General features: G+C 48.8%; 1 protein-coding gene and 1 long non-coding RNA gene across 3 annotated transcripts; one reads left to right on the plus strand and one right to left on the minus strand.

The window, feature by feature from the left end:
* Positions 1-235: 235 nt before the first annotated feature.
* On the plus strand, positions 236-1706 carry LOC125523415 (OVARIAN TUMOR DOMAIN-containing deubiquitinating enzyme 1-like). Of its 2 annotated transcripts, XM_048688449.1 has the most exons (8): positions 236-424; positions 502-555; positions 658-717; positions 807-890; positions 986-1102; positions 1199-1254; positions 1324-1379; positions 1463-1703. In XM_048688449.1, the coding sequence occupies exons 2-8, from the start codon at positions 508-510 to the stop codon at positions 1477-1479; spliced, it is 438 nt and encodes a 145-aa protein (XP_048544406.1). In that variant the 5' UTR covers positions 236-424; positions 502-507; the 3' UTR covers positions 1480-1703. The 2 variants fall into 2 exon arrangements, with proteins under 2 accessions (XP_048544406.1, XP_048544405.1); XM_048688448.1 differs by having other exon boundaries at positions 1324-1706.
* Positions 1707-2318: 612 nt separating this feature from the next.
* LOC125522171 lies at positions 2319-3358 on the minus strand. Its single transcript, XR_007289650.1, has 2 exons — positions 3017-3358; positions 2319-2876 (listed from the first exon to the last, which is right to left on the minus strand). It is a non-coding gene; the product is annotated as an uncharacterized LOC125522171 (long non-coding RNA).
* Between the last annotated feature and the right edge of the window lie 20838 nt (positions 3359-24196).

The following is a 24196-nucleotide window of genomic DNA, read 5'->3' on the forward strand; positions in this document are numbered from 1 at the left end:
GTTCAAGTCCCACATGATCGCCTCTTTCAGGCATAAGGTGGAAAAAAAATTTGTCTTGCTTCTGCACCCCTGTACATTCCATATTGAAATGTGTGAGTTGTGTGTTATTAATGAAAAGTTTCGCTTTGCTCAAACATAAGTTTTTAGCACACCAATATTTACAGTTCTTCACTTTCTCAAGTTTCCTGCTTTTCTTATAAAAGTGTTGGGTCTCCTACAGCCAAGGCCACAAATATAAACAGTGACTACAATCCGAACTCACATTGAAACTAGGCATCCTGCAAACTGTTCACAATTCTTCTGTAAATAAAACAAAAGTTTACGTTTGTTTTGTTTTCAGATTCTGGAAGCTCCGTTTTGGAGTCACGAGGCATCTGATGCTGTGAGGGCTTCTTGGAGAGACGAGTATGAAGCTTGTGATGATGTAAGGGTTTCTTTTCAAATGCTTAGTGTAATTAACTATGCTTCAACACTCCTTTCTTAACCTCTTTCCACCTTCAGTTTTCTATGGTTTTGCAGACATCACAAAATGGCTGCAAAAAAATTCTTCAAAAGGTTAACTTTAATAGGATATTCTCTAATTTTATCATTGAGGCTAGAGATGTCAATTTGGGAAATAACATTGGTTTTACTAATTGAAATCTTGTTTCGGTGCAGGAACCTTTATCATCTCTACCGCATGAGTTTGAAAACGAAATTATGAAAGATAAGGCAAAAGTAATGACTTGTGAGCTGTTATATTTCTACTTGATTTGTGTCCTCACTTGTTTGCTATATATTCTCATCTATTGTGTGCGATTCTGCAGAAGCTTTCGGCTAATTACTCTGAATATCGGAAGGTACCTGGAGACGGGAGTTGCTTTTACAGATCGTTCATATACTCATACCTGGTACACTAGGACCTTGTTGCTAAATTTCTTCCAGTTCTGCACCTTAAAGTTCTTGGTGCTTGACGATGCTTACATTTTGTCCTTTGGGTCTATAGGAGCAGCTTGTGAAAGTATCTCACGAGGAGGAGCTACGTTTACTTGGTGCACTTGAACCTATGTGGGAGAAATTCCAAAGGCTTCATTTGCCTGGTTCATATTCAGATCTTCATGATGTAAGGCTTCCTGCATTATTTCATTCACCAATTTTTTTAGTTTTGAACCGCCAAGTGCACTTAAGTTATATATTAATTATATTGTAATTCGTTCAGGCTTTTGTGGGCTTCATACTGGAATGTATGGAACAAAAACAAAAACTGTCAGTAAGGTGGGTTTGCATTAACATTTTCACAACAATAAACTGTGTTGCGTACTTATGTTATAAATTTTGTTGCAGTGGCTATCAAGAGTGGCTTTTCCAGGAGAGTCAAAATGAGCAGAAGTTTGCGAACAGTGAGAATATACAACAATTTTCTTAGTTATCTTGCCAACTTACTCTAATTTTCTGACTCCAACTATTTTTGTTTTGTGTTTAGTACTTTTGTATCTTTGACTTGTGACAGCTATTGAGATATGCACTGAGGTTGAAACTTTTAAGTCATTCATAAGCGAACTTGGTCAAGGAATGCCTAATGCAATAGGGGTGAGTATTTCCTTTAGATGATGCAGTAATCTTCTATGCATAATTGAGTGTCATATGTACATTAGAAGCAAATGGTATTGCCTTTCTTGTCTGCTAGTTATGATTTGTCTGTGTGATGGAACTGCATAGTAGGAGCTAAATTTCAGCATAATACTTTTACCGGCAACTAGAATTGTATGTCAAAAAAATGATGTGATGTCCTCACTGTCAGACGCCTTATGTGCTTTTGAATTGCAGTACTGCCTGAAGGAGGTTCTCCCAGTGAAGAAAGATGCACAACAAGTGAATCTCACTGCGCTCACCAATGTCATACAGGTGCCACTCCGAGTTGTTAACATTGACGTTTCACTGATTGAGGAGCCTAACATCCACATCATCTACGAGTCACCAGATTCCTCGGTTCCTACTGTGACACTACTGTATAGACCAGGGCATTATGATATCATCTACGAGAAGTCATAGCTGTAGATTGTAGTAACAGATATCATATGACATGTCGCGGGAGAGTTGCTGGCCGCGTTGCGATATACTCTATACATGTAAATAATTCTTGTTGTGTACATCAGCTGCACATATGCACTATTACTGTTTTCCTTCCTTATATATGTGTGGTGAAAAAATGTTACAGTACATCAGCTACACATATGCATTGGTACTGTTTTTTTGATATTCTCAAAATATCACTAGCATATGACCTCTTCCGAGAATGCCACTAAGTTCTCTAATATACAGCTTCTATCACTCAAGAGTTAAGTTTGCTTGCCAACATTGATCAAAACATGGGCAACCAAAACATGGCATCAAATCGAGTTATGTTTCATGATGTAAAAGGGTGAGGAAAATAAAAGGGCAATGATAGGCGCCGGTGCGCCGGCCCAAATTTGGGCCGGTCGCTGCCCATATTGTCCGATTTGCCCTGTTACAACCGTCAGATCCGGGTCCTTCTCCTTCCTTCCTTCTGTCAACGCGCGTGATTTAAAAACAAAAAGAAATCCTCCGTGTTCGCCGGCCGCCGCGTTCGTCCCCCTTGCCAGCCACGCTTGCCGGCGACCCCAAGCCACCCATGCCCGCCGTTTTGCTGCTCCTACTCGCCAGCCACCCGTGTCGACCACGCTCGTCCCTCGGCCGCCCCATGCTTCTTACATTGGTGACTGCAGCTCACCCGCCGGCCCCATGCTTCTTACATTGGTGACTGCAGCTCACCCGCCGGCCAGTTCCAGCTGGCAACCATTGTGGCTGCAGCATCTCCACGCGTCACCGCCTCCACTCCACTCATCGCCGTCGTCCGCTCAGACCATCGTGTTCCCCTGCAAAAAAAAATCTCAGCCAAAACAAATAATCTATTGATTTGCCGGCAGTAGCAAAAACACATGCGAGTTGTAGCAAAAATTATCCATGTTTCCAGCAAAAACACATCGTCGCCACCAGTCATAGCAAGAACTCTCACGTGCCCATGCAGCAAAACATCTTGCAGGTTCCAGCAAAAACGAACTCGTCGTCGTCCGGTTCCAGCACCTGCCAAAAGTGGTTGCAGCTTTTCTGCCGTTTGGTTCTAGCAATAAAAATCTCTAGTTGCAGCATCGGAGCTCGTCGTCTTCACCGCCGGTCGTGCTGGTTCACCAGCAGCAGCTGGTTGCGACAACAATGGCCGCCAGTGAGAGGAGCTTGTGGTGGTTCGTGGGCAGCGTGGAGGAGAGAAAATCGTGGTTGTGAAGAGCAGAGGATGCCGCGACTGGAGGTTGAAGAAAAGCCAAATGGAAAGGTCAGGAAGAGGATAAGGATAGGAGTGGGGGCGGTTGTGTGAGGTCCACCACGTACACATGTCATACGCTGGGGTTTGTTTCGTGGGCGTTGGAGCCAGCATGGAGAGCGAGCCAGCCGAAAGTTCGGCCGGTCTGCCGGCTTGCAACGTTTTTCAAAATAAAATGTTCTCTTGACTATGTTAGAGCATTTTCAGCCGTTCGGCCTCTCAGGACGTCGAAAAAGAGCCCCCTAGAAACAAGCCGACGACAGATTGACGCGTGGGGGCGAGCGGGTTCCGAGCCACTCGCCCCAGGGTCACCCTAGATGCGCATTTTTTTATTTTAAAACATATGAATTCGGCAAAGTTTGGCCAAATTCGGCATAAATTCGACTAACTTGACATTCATATTAAACATGTTCGGCGTTTACATAAATTATGCGACGCCCGTATATTTACGCTACAGTAACACCCTGCTAATGATGCCATGTCACCACGATCCCTGTGCTAATCTCGCGTTAGTTGAGAACCGATCCAAATTCAAATTTGAAGTAAAGGCAAATGACAAACGTTTTCGAACCTTGAAACTAAAATGTTCTAAAGGTGTCGGATAAATCATAGGTAATTGTGGTGGAGAATTCAAACTTTGACAAAGTGTTTAAAGGCTCTAAAATAAATAAAACAGAAACAAAACATTTAATTAAATACCTTTTTTAATTGATAAAATATTAAACTATTTTATTTAGCTGTCCAAATTAATGTGGCAGTGTTGTAATTCTAAATAATAATTTAGGTGTTGAAATTATTTTTTTTACAAAAACTAAAATAAATTAATTATTAAAAGAAACAGAAAAGAAATAAATAAACAACAGATAAAAATAAAATAAAACCCCCTGGCCAACTCGGCCTCGTCCCAACCGGCCCAGTCGGCTGGCCCAGCTGACCAGCAGGCCCACCCTGCGCCTGGCCTACATGCCCCCCCACCCCCGGGGAATCCTAGCGCACACCCTCACTCCCCTTCCGCATGATCCCCTCTCCTCCCTCACTCCCCCTCGACTCGGATCGGGCTCCGACCCCGGTGCCCACCTCGTCGTCGGCGTCCCCCGACGCTGCTCGTCGTCTCCGGCGCCGCCCCGCCCTTGCCGCCTCGACCCCGTCGCACGCCTCGCTCCTCCCTTGTCTGGATCGAGAGGCAGCCGCGCCCCGACCCCGCCGATGCCGATGCCGCGCGCCACCCCGTCACTCCTCATCGGCGCCCAGAAGACCGCTGCCGTCGTCGGGTCGACCTCGCCGTGGCCTCCTCGACCTCCTCCCCGAACCCCTGCAACCCCTTGTGAGCCCCCCTTCTTCTCCTCTGCCCCGCTCCGCTGCACCCGCTCGCTGCGCCCGCCGCTGCTGCTCCTCGCCTCTGCTGCTCCTTCCCCGCGCACCCGCGAGCGCCTGCCCAAACGTGGCCTCGCGCCACTGCCCGGCGCTGCTTGCACTGCCGTTGTTTTCCCCGACGCCGGCCGGAGCCTCTCCGCCTCCCTTGCTGTTGCCGTTGTTCGCTCCCTTGCAGCTGCCCCGCTCGTGTGCCTCCTCTCGCGTCAGTCGTCGACACTCGCCGGAGCTCCGCCCCGCGCGCCCACCGGAGCTCCGCTCTGGCGCCGCTTGCCGCCCCCACCGGCTGCTGACGCTGCTACCTCCCTGGCCGCCCCTGCCCTGCTTCCTCCTCACATGCGCGGCTCGCGCTCCGCCCGTGGCCTCGCCGTGGCCACGGCCACCCACACCTGGCGCCTCCACTGGCCTCTGCAGGCGCCCAATCGGGCTACGGGTTGCACCCGCACCCCCTGCACACGGCGCCCGTTAGCCCGAACCGATAAGGCCCTGGCCCAATGACAGTCGGGGCCCAGCCCCAGATCTTTTTTATTAAAAAAAGAGAGTTTTAAAAAATAAAAAATATTAATTAATTAACTTAATTAATTATGTATTAGATTAACATAATCATTTAGTTAACTAATTAACCATGTTTAATTAACCTGAGACTATGACGAATGGGCCCTATGTGCCAGGGTTGACCTAGTTAACCTGTAGACCTGCTGACATCATGCTGATGTCATGCTAACCCAATAATTACCTTTTCTAATTAATTAAAATCTGTTAATTCCAAAATTGAATTAAAACTTTAAGAATTAATATAAAATAATCCGTAGCTCGGATGAAGAAGTTTTCTACATGAAAGTTGCTCAGAACGACGCGACGAATCCGAATACGCAGCTCGCTCGTCCTCCACACATCCCTAGCATAGCAAACACACAACTTTTCCTCTCCAGTTCATCTGTCCAAAAACGCGAAACACCGGGGATACTTTCCCGGATGTTTCCCCCCTTCGCCGGTATCACCTCCTACCGTGTTAGGGCGCGCCTAGCACCGCTCGTTGTCATGTCATGCATCGTTATGCATCTGTTTGCATTGTTTCTTCCCCCTCTTCTCTCCGGTAGACTACGAGACTGACGCCGCTGCTGGTGCCCCGATCGACTACGTTGTTGACGACCCCTACTTGCTAGAGCAACCAGGCAAGCCCCCCTTGATCACCAGATATCGCCTATTATTCTCTCTACTGCTTGCATTAGAGTAGCATAGCATGTTACTGCTTTCCGTTAATCCTATTCTGATGCATAGCCTGTCCTTGCTACTACTGTTGTTACCCTTACTTGCAATCCTAAATGCTTAGTATAGGATGCTAGTATTTCATCAGTGCCCCTACATTCTTGTCCGTCTGCCATGCTATACTATCGGGCCGTGATCACTCGGGAGGTGATCACGGGTATATACTTATACATAATATATGATACTTATGGTGACTAAAGTCGGGTCGGCTCGTAGAGTACCCGCAAGTGATTTCGATGAGGGGGCTGAAGGGGCAGGTGGCTCCATCCAGGTAGAGGTGGGCCTGGGTTCCCGACGACCCCCGACTGTTACTTTGTGGCGGAGTGACAGGGCAGGTTGAGACCACCTAGGAGAGAGGTGGTGTCGGTGTCAAAACCGGCGGATCTCGGGTAGGGGGTCCCAAACTATGCGTCTAAGGCAGATGGTAACAAGAAGCAGGGGACACGATGTTTTACCCAGGTTCAGGCCCTCTTGATGGAGGTAATACCCTATGTCCTGTTTGATTGTTCTTGATGATATGAGTATTACAAGAGTTGATCTACCACGAGATCGTAGAGGCTAAACCCTAGAAGCTAGCCTATGGTATGATTGTATGTTGTCCTACGGACTAAACCCTCCGGTTTATATAGACACCAGAGGGGGCTAGGGTTACATAAGGTCGGTTACAAGGGAGGAGATCTACATATCTGTATTTCCTAGCTTGCCTTCCACGCCAAGGAGAGTCCCATCCGGACACGAGACAGAGTCTTCAATCTTGTATCTTCATAGTCCAACAGTCCGGCTGTCTGGAGACCCCCTAATCCGGGACTCCCTCAGTAGCCCCTGAACCAGGCTTCAATGAAGATGAGTCCGGTGCGTAGTATTGTCTTTGGCATTGCAAGGCGGGTTCTTCTCCAAATACTTCATGGAAGATTTTTGAACACAAGGATAGTGTCCGGTTCTGCAAAACAAGTTCCACACCCCACCGTAGAGAGAATAATATTTCCATAAATCTAATCTGCTGACATGTTTTGGCAGCACAACATCACGTCACGGCTCGGTCCTTATCTGAACCGTTTTTCTCAACCAGCACTGCGCATATTGCGAGGCGGTTTTTCTGTCACGTCTTGTCAAAGTAGAGATCGTGTCCCCCTTATTACGGGATTCTCATCAATACGGACGTGGGTAACCCATCCGCGCCATCAATTACGGTGCCTGGGGAATAAGCGGTTTTACCAGGCAAGTGGGGAGACGCATCGCCTCTTCTGCCCTTATAAAGGGACAAGGATTTACTCTTTTCACCCACGCCTTCTTCCTCCTTGCTTACCCATTCCCGCACACTCGAGCTCTAGCGCCCAAGTTCACGTTCTTCTTCTCAAACCACTCCAAGCATGTCCGGAGCAGGAGGCAAGTGGATGGTCTCCTCTGTCACTGAGGAGAACATCAAAAAGTTACGGGAAGCCGGATATCTGGCCACGGATATCGCGCACCGGCTGCCAGATGCGGGGCAGATCATCCCAACGCCCGAACCCCATGAGAGGGTAGTTTTTCTTACCCATTTTGTCCGCGGACTGGGATCTCCCCTCCACCCGTTTGTCCGCGGGCTCATGTTCTACTACGGGCTGGATTTTCATGATCTGGCCCCCAATTTCATCCTCAACATCTCGGCGTTTATCATCATGTGCGAGGCCTTCCTCCGCATCAAGCCCCATTTCGGCCTGTGGCTGAGGACCTTCAATGTCAAACCGAAGGTGGTGGTCGGACAACAAGCGGAGTGCGGAGGCGCCATGGTGGGCAAGATGCCTAATGTCACCTGGCTTGAAGGCTCCTATGTGGATACCATAAAGGGGTGGCAATCGGGGTGGTTCTACATCACCGAGCCGCGCGACACCAACTGGGTGGCGGTCCCTGAATTCCGATCCGGAATCCCCACACGGCACACCTCCTGGAAAGAGAAGGGCCTGTCCTGGGTTCCTCGGTAGAGCTAACCGGACTCCAGACCTGCATCAAGAACATGATGAGCAAGAAAATTAAGCTCGTCAACATGGTCCAGGTCATGCTCTTCCGCTGGATTCTCCCGTGTCAACAATGGGCATTCAACTTGTGGGAGTTCGACCCGGCCAAGCACCAGACTCTGCGAGAGATCTATGGCACGACGCACGAGGACGTCTGGAGGGTGCTGTTTAAGGGCGCCGAGGTACCTCCTTCCCTCACCGAGGACCGAGGACTGCGGACTCAGCGCAAAGCGCCGCACCAATCTGGTAAGTTTTTATATTTCACAGGGTATCTATTTGCCCTAGTTTAATCATGTGCGGGATCTAAGCCTTCCATGCCTTTAATAGGACTGGGTGAAGACAACGGAGCAGATCGATCCCCCCCCCCCGCCGGAAGATCCTGCCGATGCTCTCCTGACGGAGATGCTGGTTCCGGCACCTTACGAGGTGCCGGTGAAGAAGGCCAAGAAGAAGGCCGCGGGGACCCGAAAGGGTCTCCGGCGCAAGGTTGTATCGGACTCATCGTCCGATAACTCCGACGCGCCCTCCTCCCATGAAAACGAGGAGGAGGAAGAGAAAAGTTCTCCCCCCAGCCACGGGAGACAAGAAAAGGAAGGCCGATCCAACCGGGGAGGCCGAAGGGTCCAAGAAGGGCAGGACCCTCCCTCCGGACTGCTCCACGACGGCCGCCTACAGCGGCGACGAGTGGCTACCCAGGGTCAAGCCCCTGGCGAAGTCGTAAGTATCCGGACACCATAGTAATTCATGATATGTTTTACTGCACTGCTTCTCCTCATGCCGAACATGATTATGCAGTCCGTCCCGAGCTCATCTCGACATATCCTCATCAAGCGGTTCGTTGGACTCGTCAGATATGAACATCAGTTCTCTTCCGACCGCCTCCACCCCTCTCCCTACGGACAACGCCGAGGTGTTGTCTCAAAAGGCACCGAGCCAAGGAGAGGTGGTCCTGGAGGCGTCTCGAGGTGACCTCCCGGACCCTGGGTACCAAGGGAGCGAGGCTCCTATGGGCTTCGAGTTCGGCCCCCAGCCGAACACTGCGCCGGAACCTTCGATGGTTCCGGACTCCGACAGGCAGTCCCCTGTTAAGGGGGGCCAACCACCCGTGCCGGTATCCTATGTCCATCCAGAGGCACCGGAAAACTTGCTGGAAGCGCTTCGCAGCACTTCCATCGATGAAGAACACCGCACTATCATGAGTGCGGTGATCGAGAAGGTTCAGTCTGCCAAAAACGGGCTGACCAAGGCTTGCGCCAGCCTCCTAACAGGCTTTGAGGTAAGCAATCAAAATATATATAAGAAAATATTACCGCATAGATAGTAACCCCTGATGCTCTGTTCGGTGTTCGAGAAGAAAGGCCGAATAGAGGATCAAATGAAGAGTCAGGAGTCTAATAAGAATATGTCTATGTGTAAGTGCAGGCTTCCCTGCTGGCCGCTGCCGCATGTACTGCGGAGGTGTCTGCACTGAAGCAAGACCTGGAGCGGTCCGAGAACGAGCTTGGCCTTATCAAGAGGCAGCTCGAGGAGAGCAAAGGTAAGCAATACCTTGTCTACTCTTTTGAAAAGAAGTTCGTTTGTAAAATAATAGGATCACCATGAATTTGCCAGGGGCCATGACTGAGGTGGCGACCCTGAAGAAGGCGCTGTCCGAGGCCGAAGACAAAGCGGCCAAGGAACGCATCGAGCGGGAGAAGCAAGAAGCCCGAGTGGGCGAGGTGCAGCAAGAGCTCGAGGCTCTCGCCAAAAAACACGAGTCCTTGGAGCTCGACTCTAAGACGCCAGAGTCCGAGCTCGCACAGGCGGTTGAAAGCGCCCGGAGCGCCAAGGCTGAAGCCCACAAGGCCCTCCAGGAAATTGATGCGGTGAAGAAGATAGCAGCGGGTAAGGCATTCATTATGCAAAGAAAGCATGTGAAGGAAACTTTCCTTTTTCTTACCTGAGTTCGGAGCTCTCCAGGAGCGTTCGCAGATCTTCCTCCCAGTGTACTGGATGTCGCGGAGTTTTACCGAGCTGAGGAGGGGAGCTCGACGGAGAAGTTGTTTCAGTCTCAGTATACTAGGACCCAACACCCGATGCCCCTGAGCGACCAGCTGAAGCAATTGGTCGAGCTTCACAAGGCGGCCGAATAGGCCATGAGGGGCCTTATAGTCCGGATGTGGCTTGGTGAGCCCCGGTCCGGCAGCTACTTCGGTCTGGTGAGGCGGCTTGTGGAGGCATGCCCATGGCTTGAAGTCATAAAGCGGTTAGCCTGCATCGAGGGTGCGCGCAGGGCTTTTGCCCGGGCGAAGGTGCACTGGGCGAAGCTGGACGCCGTAAAGCTGGTGAAGGAGGGGCCGCCGGAGGGCAAGGAGCATCGCCACCCCGAGATGTATTATGAGAGTGTCCTGAAGGGTTCCCGCCTTGTGGCGGATGAATGTGCCAGGGATGTAATTTTTGAATGAACATGCTCGTGTGATCCTGTAATGTGAAACAAGTTCATCTGCGCTATACAACACTTTTTTAATTTAAAATATTACCTTCTGTGCGGCCGTTTATAATATCTGAGAGTTGGCCAGTCGTCGGCTTCTGCCCCCATGTAGCTAGTACTAGGGTGTTCGGGATAAACCTGAGCACTCTTTACCCCAATTTTGGGTCCTTCAAGGGAGGTGTTCAACGCAACGAACCAGACAATTGGACTATAAGGCTTTATCACTCTCACTTAGCCATAGAAGTCTACAATTTTAAACTTTGGCAAATCCCCTAGTGTTCGGAAGGCCGAATTTGGGGCGCTATACTCGCCTAAGCCGGACAAGGCCGGCTCCTCGCCTGAAGCGAAAAAAGTCTTTAAGGACTTGAGACCTCTCGAACATCGACCAGTCTCTCGCCTTATCATGACAGTCAGTTTTCGGCTTTCTCTACTGAGGTGCTCGTTCTTCCGGGGATCGATACCCATTTTTCACATTGTATCCTGATAGAGCAGGTTCAAGCTGCTGCCGCCGTCCATAAGGACTCGAGTGAGATGAAATCCGTCGATGATGGGGTCTAGGACCAGTGCGGCGGATCCACCATGACGGATGCTAGTAGGGTGATCCCTGCGATCAAAGGTGATCGGGCAAGCAGACCATGGGTTGAACTTTGGGGCGACGGGCTCCATCGCATAGACGTCCCTTAGTGCACGCTTCCGCTCCCTCTTGGGAATGTGGGTTGCGTATATCATGTTCACCGTCTTCACTTGTGGGGGGAACCCTTTCTGTCCTCCCGTGTTCGGCGGCCGGGGCTCTTCCTCGTCATCACTATGCAGCCCCTTGTCCTTGTTTTTGGCATTTAACTTGCCAGCCTGCTTGAACACCCAACATTCTCTGTTGGTGTGATTGGCTGGCTTGTCGGGGGGTGCCATGGATTTGACCCGAGCGATCCAGTATGCGATCCAAACTAGACGGAGCCAGAGTACTTCTTTTAAGTGGCTTTTTCCGCTGACCGGGTCTAGAGCCTCTGAATCCAGCATTGACTGCCGTATCCTCAGTGTTATCGCCGTTATTGCGGTGCTTTGGTCTGTTACGACGTTGTCTGCCGTTGACATCTTTGGTATCTGAAGTGCCCGGATTCCTTGATGTGTTATTACTGCGAGCCAGCCAGCTATCCTCGCCCGCACAGAAGCAGGTCATGAGTGTCGTGAAGGCTGCCATAGACTTCGGCTTTTCTTGGCCGAGGTGTCAGGCAAGCCACTCATCGCGGATGTTATGCTTGAATGCCGCTAAGGCCTCTACATCCGGACAGTCGACAATTTGGTTTTTCTTAGTCAGGAATTGTGTCCAGAATTGTCTGGCCGATTCCCCTGGCTGCTGAGTTATATGGCTCAAGTCATCAGCATTTGGTGGTCGCACATAAGTGCCCTGGAAGTTGTCAAGGAATGCGTCTTCCAGATCCTCCCAACTGCCAACGGAGTCTGCTGGCAAGCTATTCAGCCAATGCCGAACTGGTCCTTTGAGTTTTAGTGGGAGGTATTTGATGGCATGTAGATCATCACCGCGAGCCATGTGGACGTGAAGGAGGAAATCCTCAATCCATACAGCGGGATCTGTTGCACCATCATATGATTCGATATTCACGGGTTTGAAACTCTCCGGGAATTCATGATCCATAACTTCATCAGTGAAGCATAGGGGGTGTGCGGCGCCTCTGTGCCAGGCTATATCCCGACGCAGTTCATGTGAGTCTTGTCTGCTGTATTCGGCCCAGTCGGATTTGCTTTTGGTGTATCCGGCGCGACGATCATCGTCCCATGTTGGCGCGCGTGCCTGTGACCCGTATATTGACCTTGCAAGTTTTGCCTTACTGTCCAATACGTCTCGCATGTCCCGTGTGTTGCCACGGGCCTTGGTATTTTTGAATGAGTGGCAGCGGGGTGCAGGCTGAACTTTAGGCTGAAACGCCTCTCTGGCTCGGCCACGCAGTGGCCGGTCAGCCACATCATACACTGGTGAATGAGGTTTCAATGCTTCCTCCTCGAGGTGAGGTAGCAACCTGCGTTTTGGGTAACTCTTGGAGGGGCGCTCGAGTTCGTATTCCTTGGCCGCAAGGACTTTGGTCCATCTGTCTGCTAGCAAGTCTTGATCAGCTTGAAGCTGTTGTTGCTTTTTCTTCAGGCTATTTGCTGTGGCCATAAGCCGACGCTTGAAGCGCTCCTGCTCGACGGGGTCCCCAGGCACGATAAATTCTTTGCCGCCGAGGCTCGCCTCCTCTTCGGAGAGAGGCATGAAGTTGTCCTCCTCCGGTTCTCCATCTGCTGCATGCTCTGGAGGGTTGGCTTGTTCATCCTCCGGCTCTACATCGTGCTGGAGGGGATTGTGGTTGTCCTCGGCACTATCCGGAGTGTTATTATCTCCTGTGCCGGTATCACTACTTTTGCTGTGGCGGGACTTAGAGCGGCACCGCTGACGTCGGCACTTGGGTTGCTTCTTGGAGGGGTCATCCTCCGCTGTCTCGTCGCCATTGCCTTCTTTAGGGGTGTCCACCATATATATATATATCGTATGATGAGGTAGCGTGTAACACCCATGATGCGGCTATATCTCCCACGTGTCGGAGCACGACTTAGAGGCATAACCGCATTGTAGGCATGTCGCAAGAGGGGTAATCTTTACACATCCCATGTACTGAATAAGAAAGAGGTACATAGTTGGCTTACAATCGCTGCTTCACACAATACATAAATATAGCATTACATCATCCAGATACAATCAAGGTCCGACTACGGAACCAAAATAAAGACAACCCCAAATGCATAAGATCCCCGATCGCCCCAACCGGGCTCCACTACTGATCGTTTGGAAAGGAAACGTAGTAACGTCCCGAGTCCTCATCAAACTCCCACTTGAGTTCAGTCGCATCTCCTGGAATGGCATCATCGACACCTGCATCTGGTTTTGGAAGTAATCTGTGAGTCACGGGGACTCAGCAATCTCACACCCTCGCGATCAAGACTATTTAAACTTATGGGTAGGGAAAAAGGTATGTGAGGTGGAGCTGCAGCAAGCACTAGCATATATGGTGGCTACCTTACGCAAAAGAGAGCGGGAAGAGAAGGCAAAGCACATTCGAGAATCTATGATCAACAAGTGAACCTAGAAATACTTACGTTCAAGCATAACACGAGACCGTGTTCTCTTCCCGGACTCCGCCGAAAAGAGACCATCACGGCTACACACGCTGTTGATTCATTTTAATTAAGTTTAGTTTCAGGTTCTCCACAACCAGACATTAAAAAATTCCCATCTTCCCATAACCGCGGGCACGGCTTTCGAAAGTTCAAATCCCTGCAGGGGTGTCCCAACTTAGCCCATCACAAGCTCTCACGGTCAACGAAGGATATTCCTTCTCCCAGGACGACCCGATCAGACTCAGAATCCTGGTTACAAGACATCTCGACAATGGTAAAACAAGACTAGCAAAGTCGCCCGATGTGCCGACAAATCCCGATAGGATTCGCACGTATCTTGTTCTCAGGGCACACCAGATAGGTCAAGCTATGAGTAAAACCAACCCTCGAGTTGCCCCGAGGTGGCCCCGCAGGCTGCCCATTTCGACCAACACTCAGAGGAGCACTGGCCCCGGGGGGGGGGGGGGGGGGGGGGGGGGGGGGGGGGGGGGGTTAATATAAAGATGACCCTCGGGCTTGCGAAAACCCAAGGGAAGGTTATAGGTAGTTAGGCAAATGTAAAACCAAGGTTGGGCCTTGCTGGAGGAGTTTTATTCAAGGCGAACTGTCAAGGGGTTCCCATTATAACCCAACCGCGTAAGGAACGCAAAATCAAGGAACATAACACCGGTATGACGGAAACTAGGGCGGCAAGAGTGGAACAAAACACCAGGCATAAGGCCGAGCCTTCCACCCTTTACCAAGTATATAGGTGCATTAAAATCAACAAGATATAATAATGATATCCCAACAATAAACATGTTCCAACAAGGAACAAACTCCAAATCTTCACCTGCAACTAGCAACGCTATAAGAGGGGCTGAGCAAAGCGATAACATAGCCAAACAACAGTTTGCTAGTACAAGGTGGGTTAGAGGTTTGACATGGAAATATGGGAGGCATGATAAAGCATGTGGTAGGTATCGAGGCATAGGCATAGCAATAGAGCGAGCAACTAGCAAGCAAAGATAGAAGTGATTTCGAGGGTATGGTCATCTTGCCTGCAAAGTTCTCCGAGTTGACGTAAGCTTGATCCTCGTAAGCGTACTCAATGGGTTCCTCGATCATGTACTCGTCTCCCGGCTCTACGCAAAGCATGAACACAAGCAAAAGGAACCACAATCAACCACGGTGCAATGCGCAAGCAACATGATGCAAAACAAGGCATGATATGCGGGATGTAATATGCAATGCATATGCGTTCTCCGGAATAAAAAGATTGAACCAGGCCTCAACTTGGCAAACCAAGAGCGCCGCTGGAAAGATGAGTTGATTTCAGTCTAAATCGATATAAAGATCACCGGAATCGGATGCACGGTTTGCAAATGGCAATCAAAACAATAATGGCACTATCATGCGATTAACAGCACGATGCCATCTAAAATGCAACAAGAAACTAAGCTACTGCACTCTAACATAGCAACAAAACACATGGCAGTGATCCACTCAAGATGCTTGACAAAATATGAACACTAAGCTATGGCTAATTCACACAATAGCAGGTTCAAACAAGCATGGCAAAAGTGCAAAAGATATCAGGTTCACAGACTTAGTGAAAATAACAACATGCCAGGAATTAACATTAGGAAGCAATGTTTGGAGCAAAATAACAACATGCTACAGGAACGTATCATGGCAAAGCAAGGCATTGCATGAAACTACTCAAAGCATATAACAAAAGTCCCTTACTGACCATAAGCCAAAAAGGATGAGAAGATATGATGGCAACCATGTAAACATAGCAAGTTTCGTTAATAGATTCAGACTTAGCGGAAAACTGGACATGGCATTAAACAGAGTTACGTAGGCATGTTTGCGAGCTCAATGCACTCACCACAAGGCATTGCATGACAAACTAAGCATACACCCAGCAAGAAGACATGATCAATAAGATAACCATGGCAAGAACAATCTCATAGCATGCATGGATCAACTACAACAACCTTGGCAAAATTGATGAACATGTAAACAATCTGCCAGGAACATTTTATAGAAAAAGTAGAGCAAGATTGAGTCATGCTATGGTACTCCATAATTGCAAACAAAGACATGGATGGATAGAACATAACAATATCTCAAAACATCCTTACAGAACATGCTCAAAATAGGCATGGATGACTCTGTAGCAACATGAATACATGGCATAAAAATAACATCAGGGAAATGACTTAGAAGAATTCTAAGTCCCTGAAATCAGCAACATCACGAGAGCTACTTTTCATGCTTGTGCTAGTCACCACATTTATCACAAAAATACATGGCATACACCCCTGTAAAGATGGCATGGCGTTGTCCAAAACACATGTAGGGCTCAAGTTCATAGGAGGCACACATTAAACATGGCAAAAATGACAAATGTCCATAATCTGTTAAGAAACAGAAAGTAACATTTTGTAGCACTCTTGCAACATCATTTAGGGCATCAAGATGGACTCAAACAAGCATGGTGCAATGGGATGAAATGAAGAGCACATCAATAAGAACAATTTGATATATTGCACGCATGAAACGGAGCTACGGATGCGGAGTTATGATGCGATGAACAAGGCTAAAAAATATGAACGGAGAAGGACTTAGTGACGAAAATGGACCTCGGGATCTAGGGTTTACTGTAGCACTAGATCCAAAGTGCGCCGAGATCTCGCCGGAATTTGCTTCCTCACGGTGGCCGGAGATGGGGAGGACATCGCCGGAGTTGGAAACCGGGGCGGCGCCGGCAGGGGACGGCGGCGGAGGCCGGTGAGGTGGCGGCGAGCGAGGTCACCGGAGGCGCGCGGCGCCGGGCGGAGGAGCGGAGGCGGCTGGCGCGGATCTCGTCGCGGCGGAGCTCGGCTCCGGCTGGCGAGGGACGGCGGCGGCCGACGCGGGTGGTGACGAAGGCGGCGGCGCACAGGAGGCGCGGTTGCCAGGCTGCGGCGGGCGGCGAGCCGAGCCGGGAGGGCCCCGCCTGGGCCCGGCGGGCCGGTGCACGGGTAGCGGCGCGGGGATGTGGGCACGGGGCGGCGGCGAATCCGGAGGCGACATGTGGTGGTAGGCGACGGCGGGATTTTGTCCGGCGGCGCCCGGACACGTCCGGTGGCGTGGAGGGGAGAGGGAGCTAGGGTTTGGACCCGAAATTTCGGAGGGGGAGGCCTATTTATAGATTCTGGGAGGTAGGAGAGTCCAAATGGAGTGCGGTTTTCGGCCATGCGATCGTGATCGAACGAACGAGAGGATGGAGGGGGTTTGGATGGGTTTTGGGCCACTTTGGAGGGGTGTTGGGCTGCAACACACACGAGGCCTTTACGGTTCCTTGGTTAACCGTTGGAGTATCAAACGAACTCCAAATGGCACGAAACTTGACAGGCGGTCTACCGGTAGTGAACTAAGGCCGCCTGGCAAGTCTCGGTCCAATCCGAGAACGTTTAACACCCACACACGAAAAGAGGCAAAAGGGGACGCTGGAGGACATAGGAGTGCCGGAATGCAAAACGGACAACGGGGAAAATGCTTGGGTGCATGAGACGAACACGTATGCAAATGCGATGCACATGATGACATGATATGATATGCATGACATGGAAAAAACTGCAAAACGAAGACAAAACCCAACCACGAGGGAATATCATAACTTAGTGCCGAAGATGGCAAGAGTTGGAATACAAATATGGCAAGTTACATACGGGGCATTACAACACTCCACCACTACGAAAGGATCTCGTCCCGAGATCTAGGACTGGAAAAACTTCGGATATGCAGAACGGAGGTGGTCCTCGCATATCGAGGTGGCTTCACGGTCGGAATGATGTGACCACTTCACTTTCAGGAATTTGATAGACTTGTTGCGAGTCTTGCGCTCAGTTTCTTCAAGAATAGCAACGGGATGCTCATGATAAGACAGGTCTTCTTGGAGATCAATCTCTTCAAAGTTGATGGTGCGGTCAGGAGTATTGAAACACTTGCGAAGCTGAGACATGTGAAACACGTCGTGCATGTTTGCAAAGTTGGATGGAAGCTGAAGTTGATAGGCGAGGTCGCCTCTTTTGCCAATGATCTTGAAAGGACCCACGTATCTAGGGGCAAGCTTCCCTTTGATACCGAAGCGACGAGTACCTTTCATTGGAGAGACGCGAAGGTAGACATGGTCTCCGATCTCGAAAGCCAAGTCACGATGCTTTCTATCATAGTAACTCTTCTGGCGCGATTGCGCGGCTTTGAGATTTTCACGAATGACTTTGCACATTTCTTCAGCCTCTGTGATCAAGTCATTGCCAAGAAGTTGACGTTCACCAGTCTCTGACCAGTTAAGAGGTGTATGACACTTTCTGCCATAGAGAATCTCGAATGGGGCATTGCCCAAACTCACTTGGAAGCTGTTGTTGTAGGAGAACTCGGCATATGGAAGAAAATCTTCCCACTTCATACCGAAAGAAATGACACATGCCCTGAGCATATCTTCAAGAATTTGATTGACTCGCTCGACTTGTCCACTAGTTTGAGGATGAAAGGCTGTGCTGAAGCGAATGTTGGTGCCCATGGCCTTTTGGAAGGAATCCCAAAACTTAGAAGTGAAGATGCTTCCACAATATGAAGATATCAACTGCGGAATGCCGTGCAAAGAGACAATCCTGGAGGTATATAGCTCTGCCAACTGAGCTGCCGTGATAGATTCTTTGATAGGAAGAAAATGAGCCACTTTAGTGAGCTTGTCGATGACAACGAAGATAGCATCATTGCCACATTTGGACTTGGGAAAACCAGTCACGAAGTCCATCTCAATATGGTCAAACTTCCATTCTGGAATGGCAAGAGGTTGCAGGAGACCAGCTGGTCGTTGGTGTTCTGCTTTCACTCTTCTGCAGACATCACATTCATTCATGAAATAAGCAATCTCGTGCTTCATTCGAGTCCACCAATACGACTGCTTGAGGTCATGGTACATCTTTGTACTCCAGGATGAATAGAAAGGAGTGAATTGTGAGCCTCGTTCAAAATGACTTTACGAAGGTCACCCTTAGGAACAACAATGCGATCCTCGAAGAATAGAGTATCTTTGTCATCAAGGCGATAGCACTTGTACTTGGGTTGGCTCTTGGCAATCCCAATCTTCACCTTTTTCACCATTGCATCAAGAAGTTGAGCCTCACGAATCTGATCTTCCAAAGTAGGAGAGACTTGGAGGTTGGCAAAGAATCCTTGAGGAACAACTTGGAGATTAAGTTTGCGGAAAGCTTCACAAAGATCCGGTTGGTAGGGCTTGAGAATCAAACTATTGCAGTAAGCCTTCCTGCTCAAAGCATCAGCAATTACATTGGCCTTGCCTGGATTATATTCAATACTCGGATTATACTCTTGAATCATTTCAACCCAACGAGTCTGCGTGAGGTTGAGGTTGGGCTGAGTGAAGATGTACTTGAGGCTCTTATGATCAGTGAAGATGTCCACTTTTCTTCCCAACAAGAGATGTCTCCAAGTTAAAAGAGCATGAACAACTGCCGCCAACTCGAGGTCATGAGTGGGGTAGTTCTTTTCGTTGGGCTTCAACTGGCAAGAGGTATAGGCCACAACTTTCTTCTCTTGCATTAACACAGCACCGAGACCTTGCAGGGAAGCATCACAGAAAACCTCGAATGGTTTGGATTCATCAGGAGGAGTCAGAACTGGAGCTGTGACTAACTTCTCTTTGAGGGTGTTGAAAGCGATGTCACATTCAGGCGTCCAGACATACTTCACATGCTTCTGGAGAAGGTTGGAAAGAGGCTTCGCTGTCTTAGAGAAATTCTCAATGAACCTTCGACAATAGCTTGCAAGCCCAAGGAAGCTACAGAGCTACTTCACATTCTGAGGCGGTTCCCAATTCACAATTGCAGACACCTTCTCAGGATTAATAGCTATGCCCTTGGCGGAGATGATATGCCCAAGGTAGAGAACCTCATCGAGCCAAAACTCACACTTTGAAAACTTCGCATAGAACTGATGTTCTCTGAGTTTGTCGAGCACCAATCTCAAGTTCTTGGCATGATCCTCCTTGTTCTTGGAAAAGACCAAAATGTCATCGAGATAGACCAAGACGAAGTCATTTGTGTAGGGGTTGAAGATGAAGTTCATCATGCGAGAGAATGTTGGAGGAGCGTTGACAAGGCCGAAAGACGTGACCGTGTATTCATAAAACCATAGCTTGTCCTGAATGCTGTCTTGGGGATATCTTGTTCACGAATGCGAATATGATGATAGCCCATATGGAGGTCGAGCTTGGAGAATACTTGAGCACCTTTGAGTTGTTCGAAAAGCTCATTGATGTTGGGAAGTGGGTACTTGTTCTCTATGGTCTTCTTGTTCAATGGACGGTAGTCGACGCAAAGTCGGTCCGTGCCATCCTTCTTCTTGACAAAAAGAACACCACAACCCCAAGGAGAAGAACTTGGTTGGATGAGACCCATACGCTCTTGAATATCGAGTTGTTTCTTCAGCTCCTTCAACTCTTTTAGTCCAAGCTTGTAAGGATGTTTGCAAACAGGTTCTGTGCCAGGCTCAAGATCAATGACGAATTCAACTGGCCGGTGAGGAGGCATTCTTGGAAGCTCTTCTGGAAAGACGTCTTGATATTCACAAACGACTGGAATCTGAGAGATGGCATCCAACTCACCCTTCTCATTGAGAGAAAACATTCGAATGGTATCATCACGAGCGGCAAAGACGATCACATCCTCAGATGAGTGTGTCAGTTGAATCTGCCTAGCAGCACAATCAAGTTGAGCCTTGTGCTTAGAAAGCCGGTCCATGCCGAGAATTAGATCAATATCCGAGTTACCAAGGACCATTGGAGAAGACATAAACTTATAGTCACCCATCTTAATAGAAACATTTGGAACCACCAAACTGGCACTCAACCGTTTACCCAGAGAAACGATATCCATGGATTTTCCCAAATGAGAAGAAGTGAATTCGTTCTTGGCAAAAAAATGGTCTTGACATGAAACAATGCGATGCACCAGTATCAAAAAGAACTTTTGCAGGAATATCATTTACAGGAAGGTTACCCATGATCACTTCTGACGAGTCCTCTGCCTGAGCTGCGTTCATCATGTTGACCTTGGCATGCTTGGGATTATGCTTGACCACTGCATTGCTGGCAGATCTCACAGGAGGAGGAGGAGGAAGACGCCTCTGGTTGAAGCATTTGTTTGCATAGTGACCCTTCTGCTGACACTTGTTGCACGTGACCTCTAAGAGCGGGTGGTGATACGGAGCACTTGACCTTGGAGCATGAGACGAAGTTTTGTTCTGAAAGGCTGGGTTGGGGGGGGGGGGAAGATCCATTGCCACCTTTGCTCTTCTGCTGATAAGGCTGACGGGACGAAGGAGGAGGAGGCAACCAGTACTTTTGCTGCTTAGCTGCCACTTGAGTTGAAGAAGAAGGAGTTGCATCCCTGACTCTCTTCTTAGAAGCATCGCACTTGAGCTGAGCGGCCTCTTGCTTTAATGCCATATTGTAGAATTCATCATACTTTTTCGGCTCAAAAAGCACAAGAGCTAGTTGCAGATCTTCTCTGAGGCCACCTCTGAACTAATAAATCATGCTCTTCTCATCAGGGACGTCTTGCTTGGCGAAACGAGCGAGCTTCTAGAACATGATGTTGTATTGGTAAACAGACAAGCTGCCTTGCTTCAGATTGAGGAACTCCTCACGCTTGCTCTCAACAACACTCTCAGGAATGTGGTGAGCTCTGAAGTCTTGGCGGAAATCATCCCAGGTAATCACACGACCTCCTCTAGAATCTTTGTATTGTTGATACCACTCAACAGCTTGGTCTTTGAGTTGGAACGAGGCAAACTTGACAAAGTCCTCAGGCCTGACGTTGCTGCACTCGAAATGTTTGCAGATATCCACGAGCCAATCATCAACGTCTGTGGCCTCGACACAGTTACTGAAGGTCTTCGGCTGGTTTGCGAGGAACTGGTTGAGGGTAGCAAACTGAGTTTGATTGTTGCCATTGCCTTGATTTCCTTGGTTGCACTCTTGCAAGAGTTGCATAATCAACTGTGTGTTGGCGTTGGTAGCGGCCATCACGGCTTGCCATGCCTCCGGAGGTGGAGGTGGTGGCGGTGGTTCCGGATTCTGACGCGTTGGAGGAGCCATCCTGAATAGGGTGACATCCGTTAGCATCTTGAAAGACATATATTCAAGCTGAATCAAATGGATCGAAATTGCAACATGTAGCCTTAACATTCGAACAAGAATGAACGAATGAATTCCAAATTAAATGATCACACTTCCATAAATTTAGAAGCCACTTAGATAGAGGTAGATGAATAAAACAACAAGGTGCGGACATGAACAAATACTTGGTACGGATTACCCAATCACAAACCAAATATCTGCGGAAGAAATACTAGAGCTACATGAATTCCCACCTATGGAACTCCCAAAACTTTCTGGTTATGCAATCAGGTGTTGGGGATATAGGGGAAGCATAATATCTCACCCAAAACTAGCAAATCCTACATCCAGCTGTATCCATCCTTCAAAACATAACCAAGAAACCTTCGGAAATCATTTACCTCAACCTTCAAAAAGCATCCGTTATACGAGTTATGGCAATACTCCCGAACTCCCGCCCCAGTACTGGGTGGCGTCGAGGTTATCTCACCAACAACCGCATAAAAGAGATTTTCGACATCGGCGAAACTCAGGTATTCCAGAACTGCAATGATAAAATTGTGACGACAACACCTCGGAGCTCAACTCCCCGGGACACTGCCACAACCCCTAAATGTCAGGAGGCACCAAGAACAATGTTCTCATCACAAAACCATCGAAATGATTCCAAGATACCCGCATGATCCTAAATTTTTTTAGGGAAATTTAAGAAGAGAAGAGTCAAAACTCTACGTCAGGATGCCTCACCAGAGCGATGAAGGGACTGATGAGTAAAAAGAATCCTACTCTCCGATATATATAATCCTAAAAGACTCAAAACATTTTTCTAGACTCAACAACGCCAGCGATTCGATCAAGCAGGGGGCTCCTAAGTCGGGGAAGGCTCTGATACCAACTTGTAACACCCACGATGCGGCTATATCTCCCATGTGTCGGAGCACGACTTAGAGGCATAACCGCATTGTAGGCATGTCGCAAGAGGGGTAATCTTTACACATCCCATGTACTGAATAAGAAAGAGGTACATAGTTGGCTTACAATCGCCGCTTCACACAATACATAAATATAGCATTACATCATCCAGATACAATCAAGGTCCGACTACGGAACCAAAATAAAGACAACCCCAAATGCATAAGATCCCCGATCGCCCCAACTGGGCTCCACTACTAATCGTCTGGAAAGGAAACGTAGTAACGTCCTGAGTCCTCATCAAACTCCCACTTGAGTTTAGTCGCATCTCCTAGAATGGCATCATCGACACCTGCATCTGGTTTTGGAAGTAATCTGTGAGTCATGGGGACTCAGAAATCTCACACCCTCGCGATCAAGACTATTTAAACTTATGGGTAGGGAAAAAGGTATGTGAGGTGGAGCTGCAGCAAGCACTAGCATATATGGTGGCTACCTTACGCAAAAGAGAGCGGGAAGAGAAGGCAAAGCACATTCGAGAATCTATGATCAACAAGTGAACCTAGAAATACTTACGTTCAAGCATAACACGAGACCGTGTTCTCTTCCCGGACTCCGCCGAAAAGAGACCATCACGGCTACACGCGCTGTTGATTCATTTTAATTAAGTTTAGTTTCAGGTTCTCTACAACCGGACATTAACAAATTCCCATCTTCCCATAACCGCGGGCACGGCTTTCGAAAGTTCAAATCCCTGCAGGGGTGTCCCAACTTAGCCCATCACAAGCTCTCACGGTCAACGAAGGATATTCCTTCTCCCAGGACGACCCGATCAGACTCGGAATCCTGGTTACAAGACATCTCGACAATGCTAAAACAAGACCAGCAAAGCCGCCCGATGTGCCGACAAATCCCGATAGGATTCACACGTATCTTGTTCTCAGGGCACACCGGATAGGTTAAGCTTCGAGTAAAACCAACCCTCGAGTTGCCCCGAGGTGGCCCCGCAGGCTGCCCATTTCGACCAACACTCAGAGGAGTACTGACCCGGGGGGGTTTAATATAAAGATGACCCTCGGGCTCGCGAAAACCCAAGTGAAGGTTATAGGTGGTTAGGAAAATGTAAAACCAAGGTTGGGCCTTGCTGGAGGAGTTTTATTCAAGGCGAACTGTCAAGGGGTTCCCATTATAACCCAACTGCATAAGGAACGCAAAATCAAGGAACATAACACCGGTATGACGGAAACTAGGGCGGCAAGAGTGGAACAAAACACCAGGCATAAGGACGAGCCTTCCACACTTTACCAAGTATATAGGTGCATTAAAATCAACAAGATATAATAATGATATCCCAACGATAAACATGTTCCAACAAGGAACAAACTCCAAATCTTCACCTGCAACTAGCAACGCTATAAGAGGGGCTGAGCAAAGCGGTAACATAGCCAAACAACGGTTTGCTAGGACAAGGTGGGTTAGAGGTTTGACATGGCAATATGGGAGGCATGATA

The sequence above is a fragment of the Triticum urartu genome, chromosome 7 (genome assembly GCF_003073215.2).
Source record: "Triticum urartu cultivar G1812 chromosome 7, Tu2.1, whole genome shotgun sequence".
NCBI classification, from domain to species: domain Eukaryota; kingdom Viridiplantae; phylum Streptophyta; class Magnoliopsida; order Poales; family Poaceae; genus Triticum; species Triticum urartu.

What these genes read in the sequence shown, in the direction of transcription:
- LOC125523415 (XM_048688448.1), top strand. Translation starts at nt 508, where the DNA reads ATGGTTTTGCAGACATCACAAAATGGCTGCAAAAAAATTCTTCAAAAG. An exon ending in GCAAAAAAATTCTTCAAAAG is followed by an intron (nt 556 to 657) that starts GTTAACTTTAAT and finishes GTTTCGGTGCAG; the next exon opens with GAACCTTTATCATCTCTACC. An exon ending in CATATTCAGATCTTCATGAT is followed by an intron (nt 1,103 to 1,198) that starts GTAAGGCTTCCT and finishes TAATTCGTTCAG; the next exon opens with GCTTTTGTGGGCTTCATACT.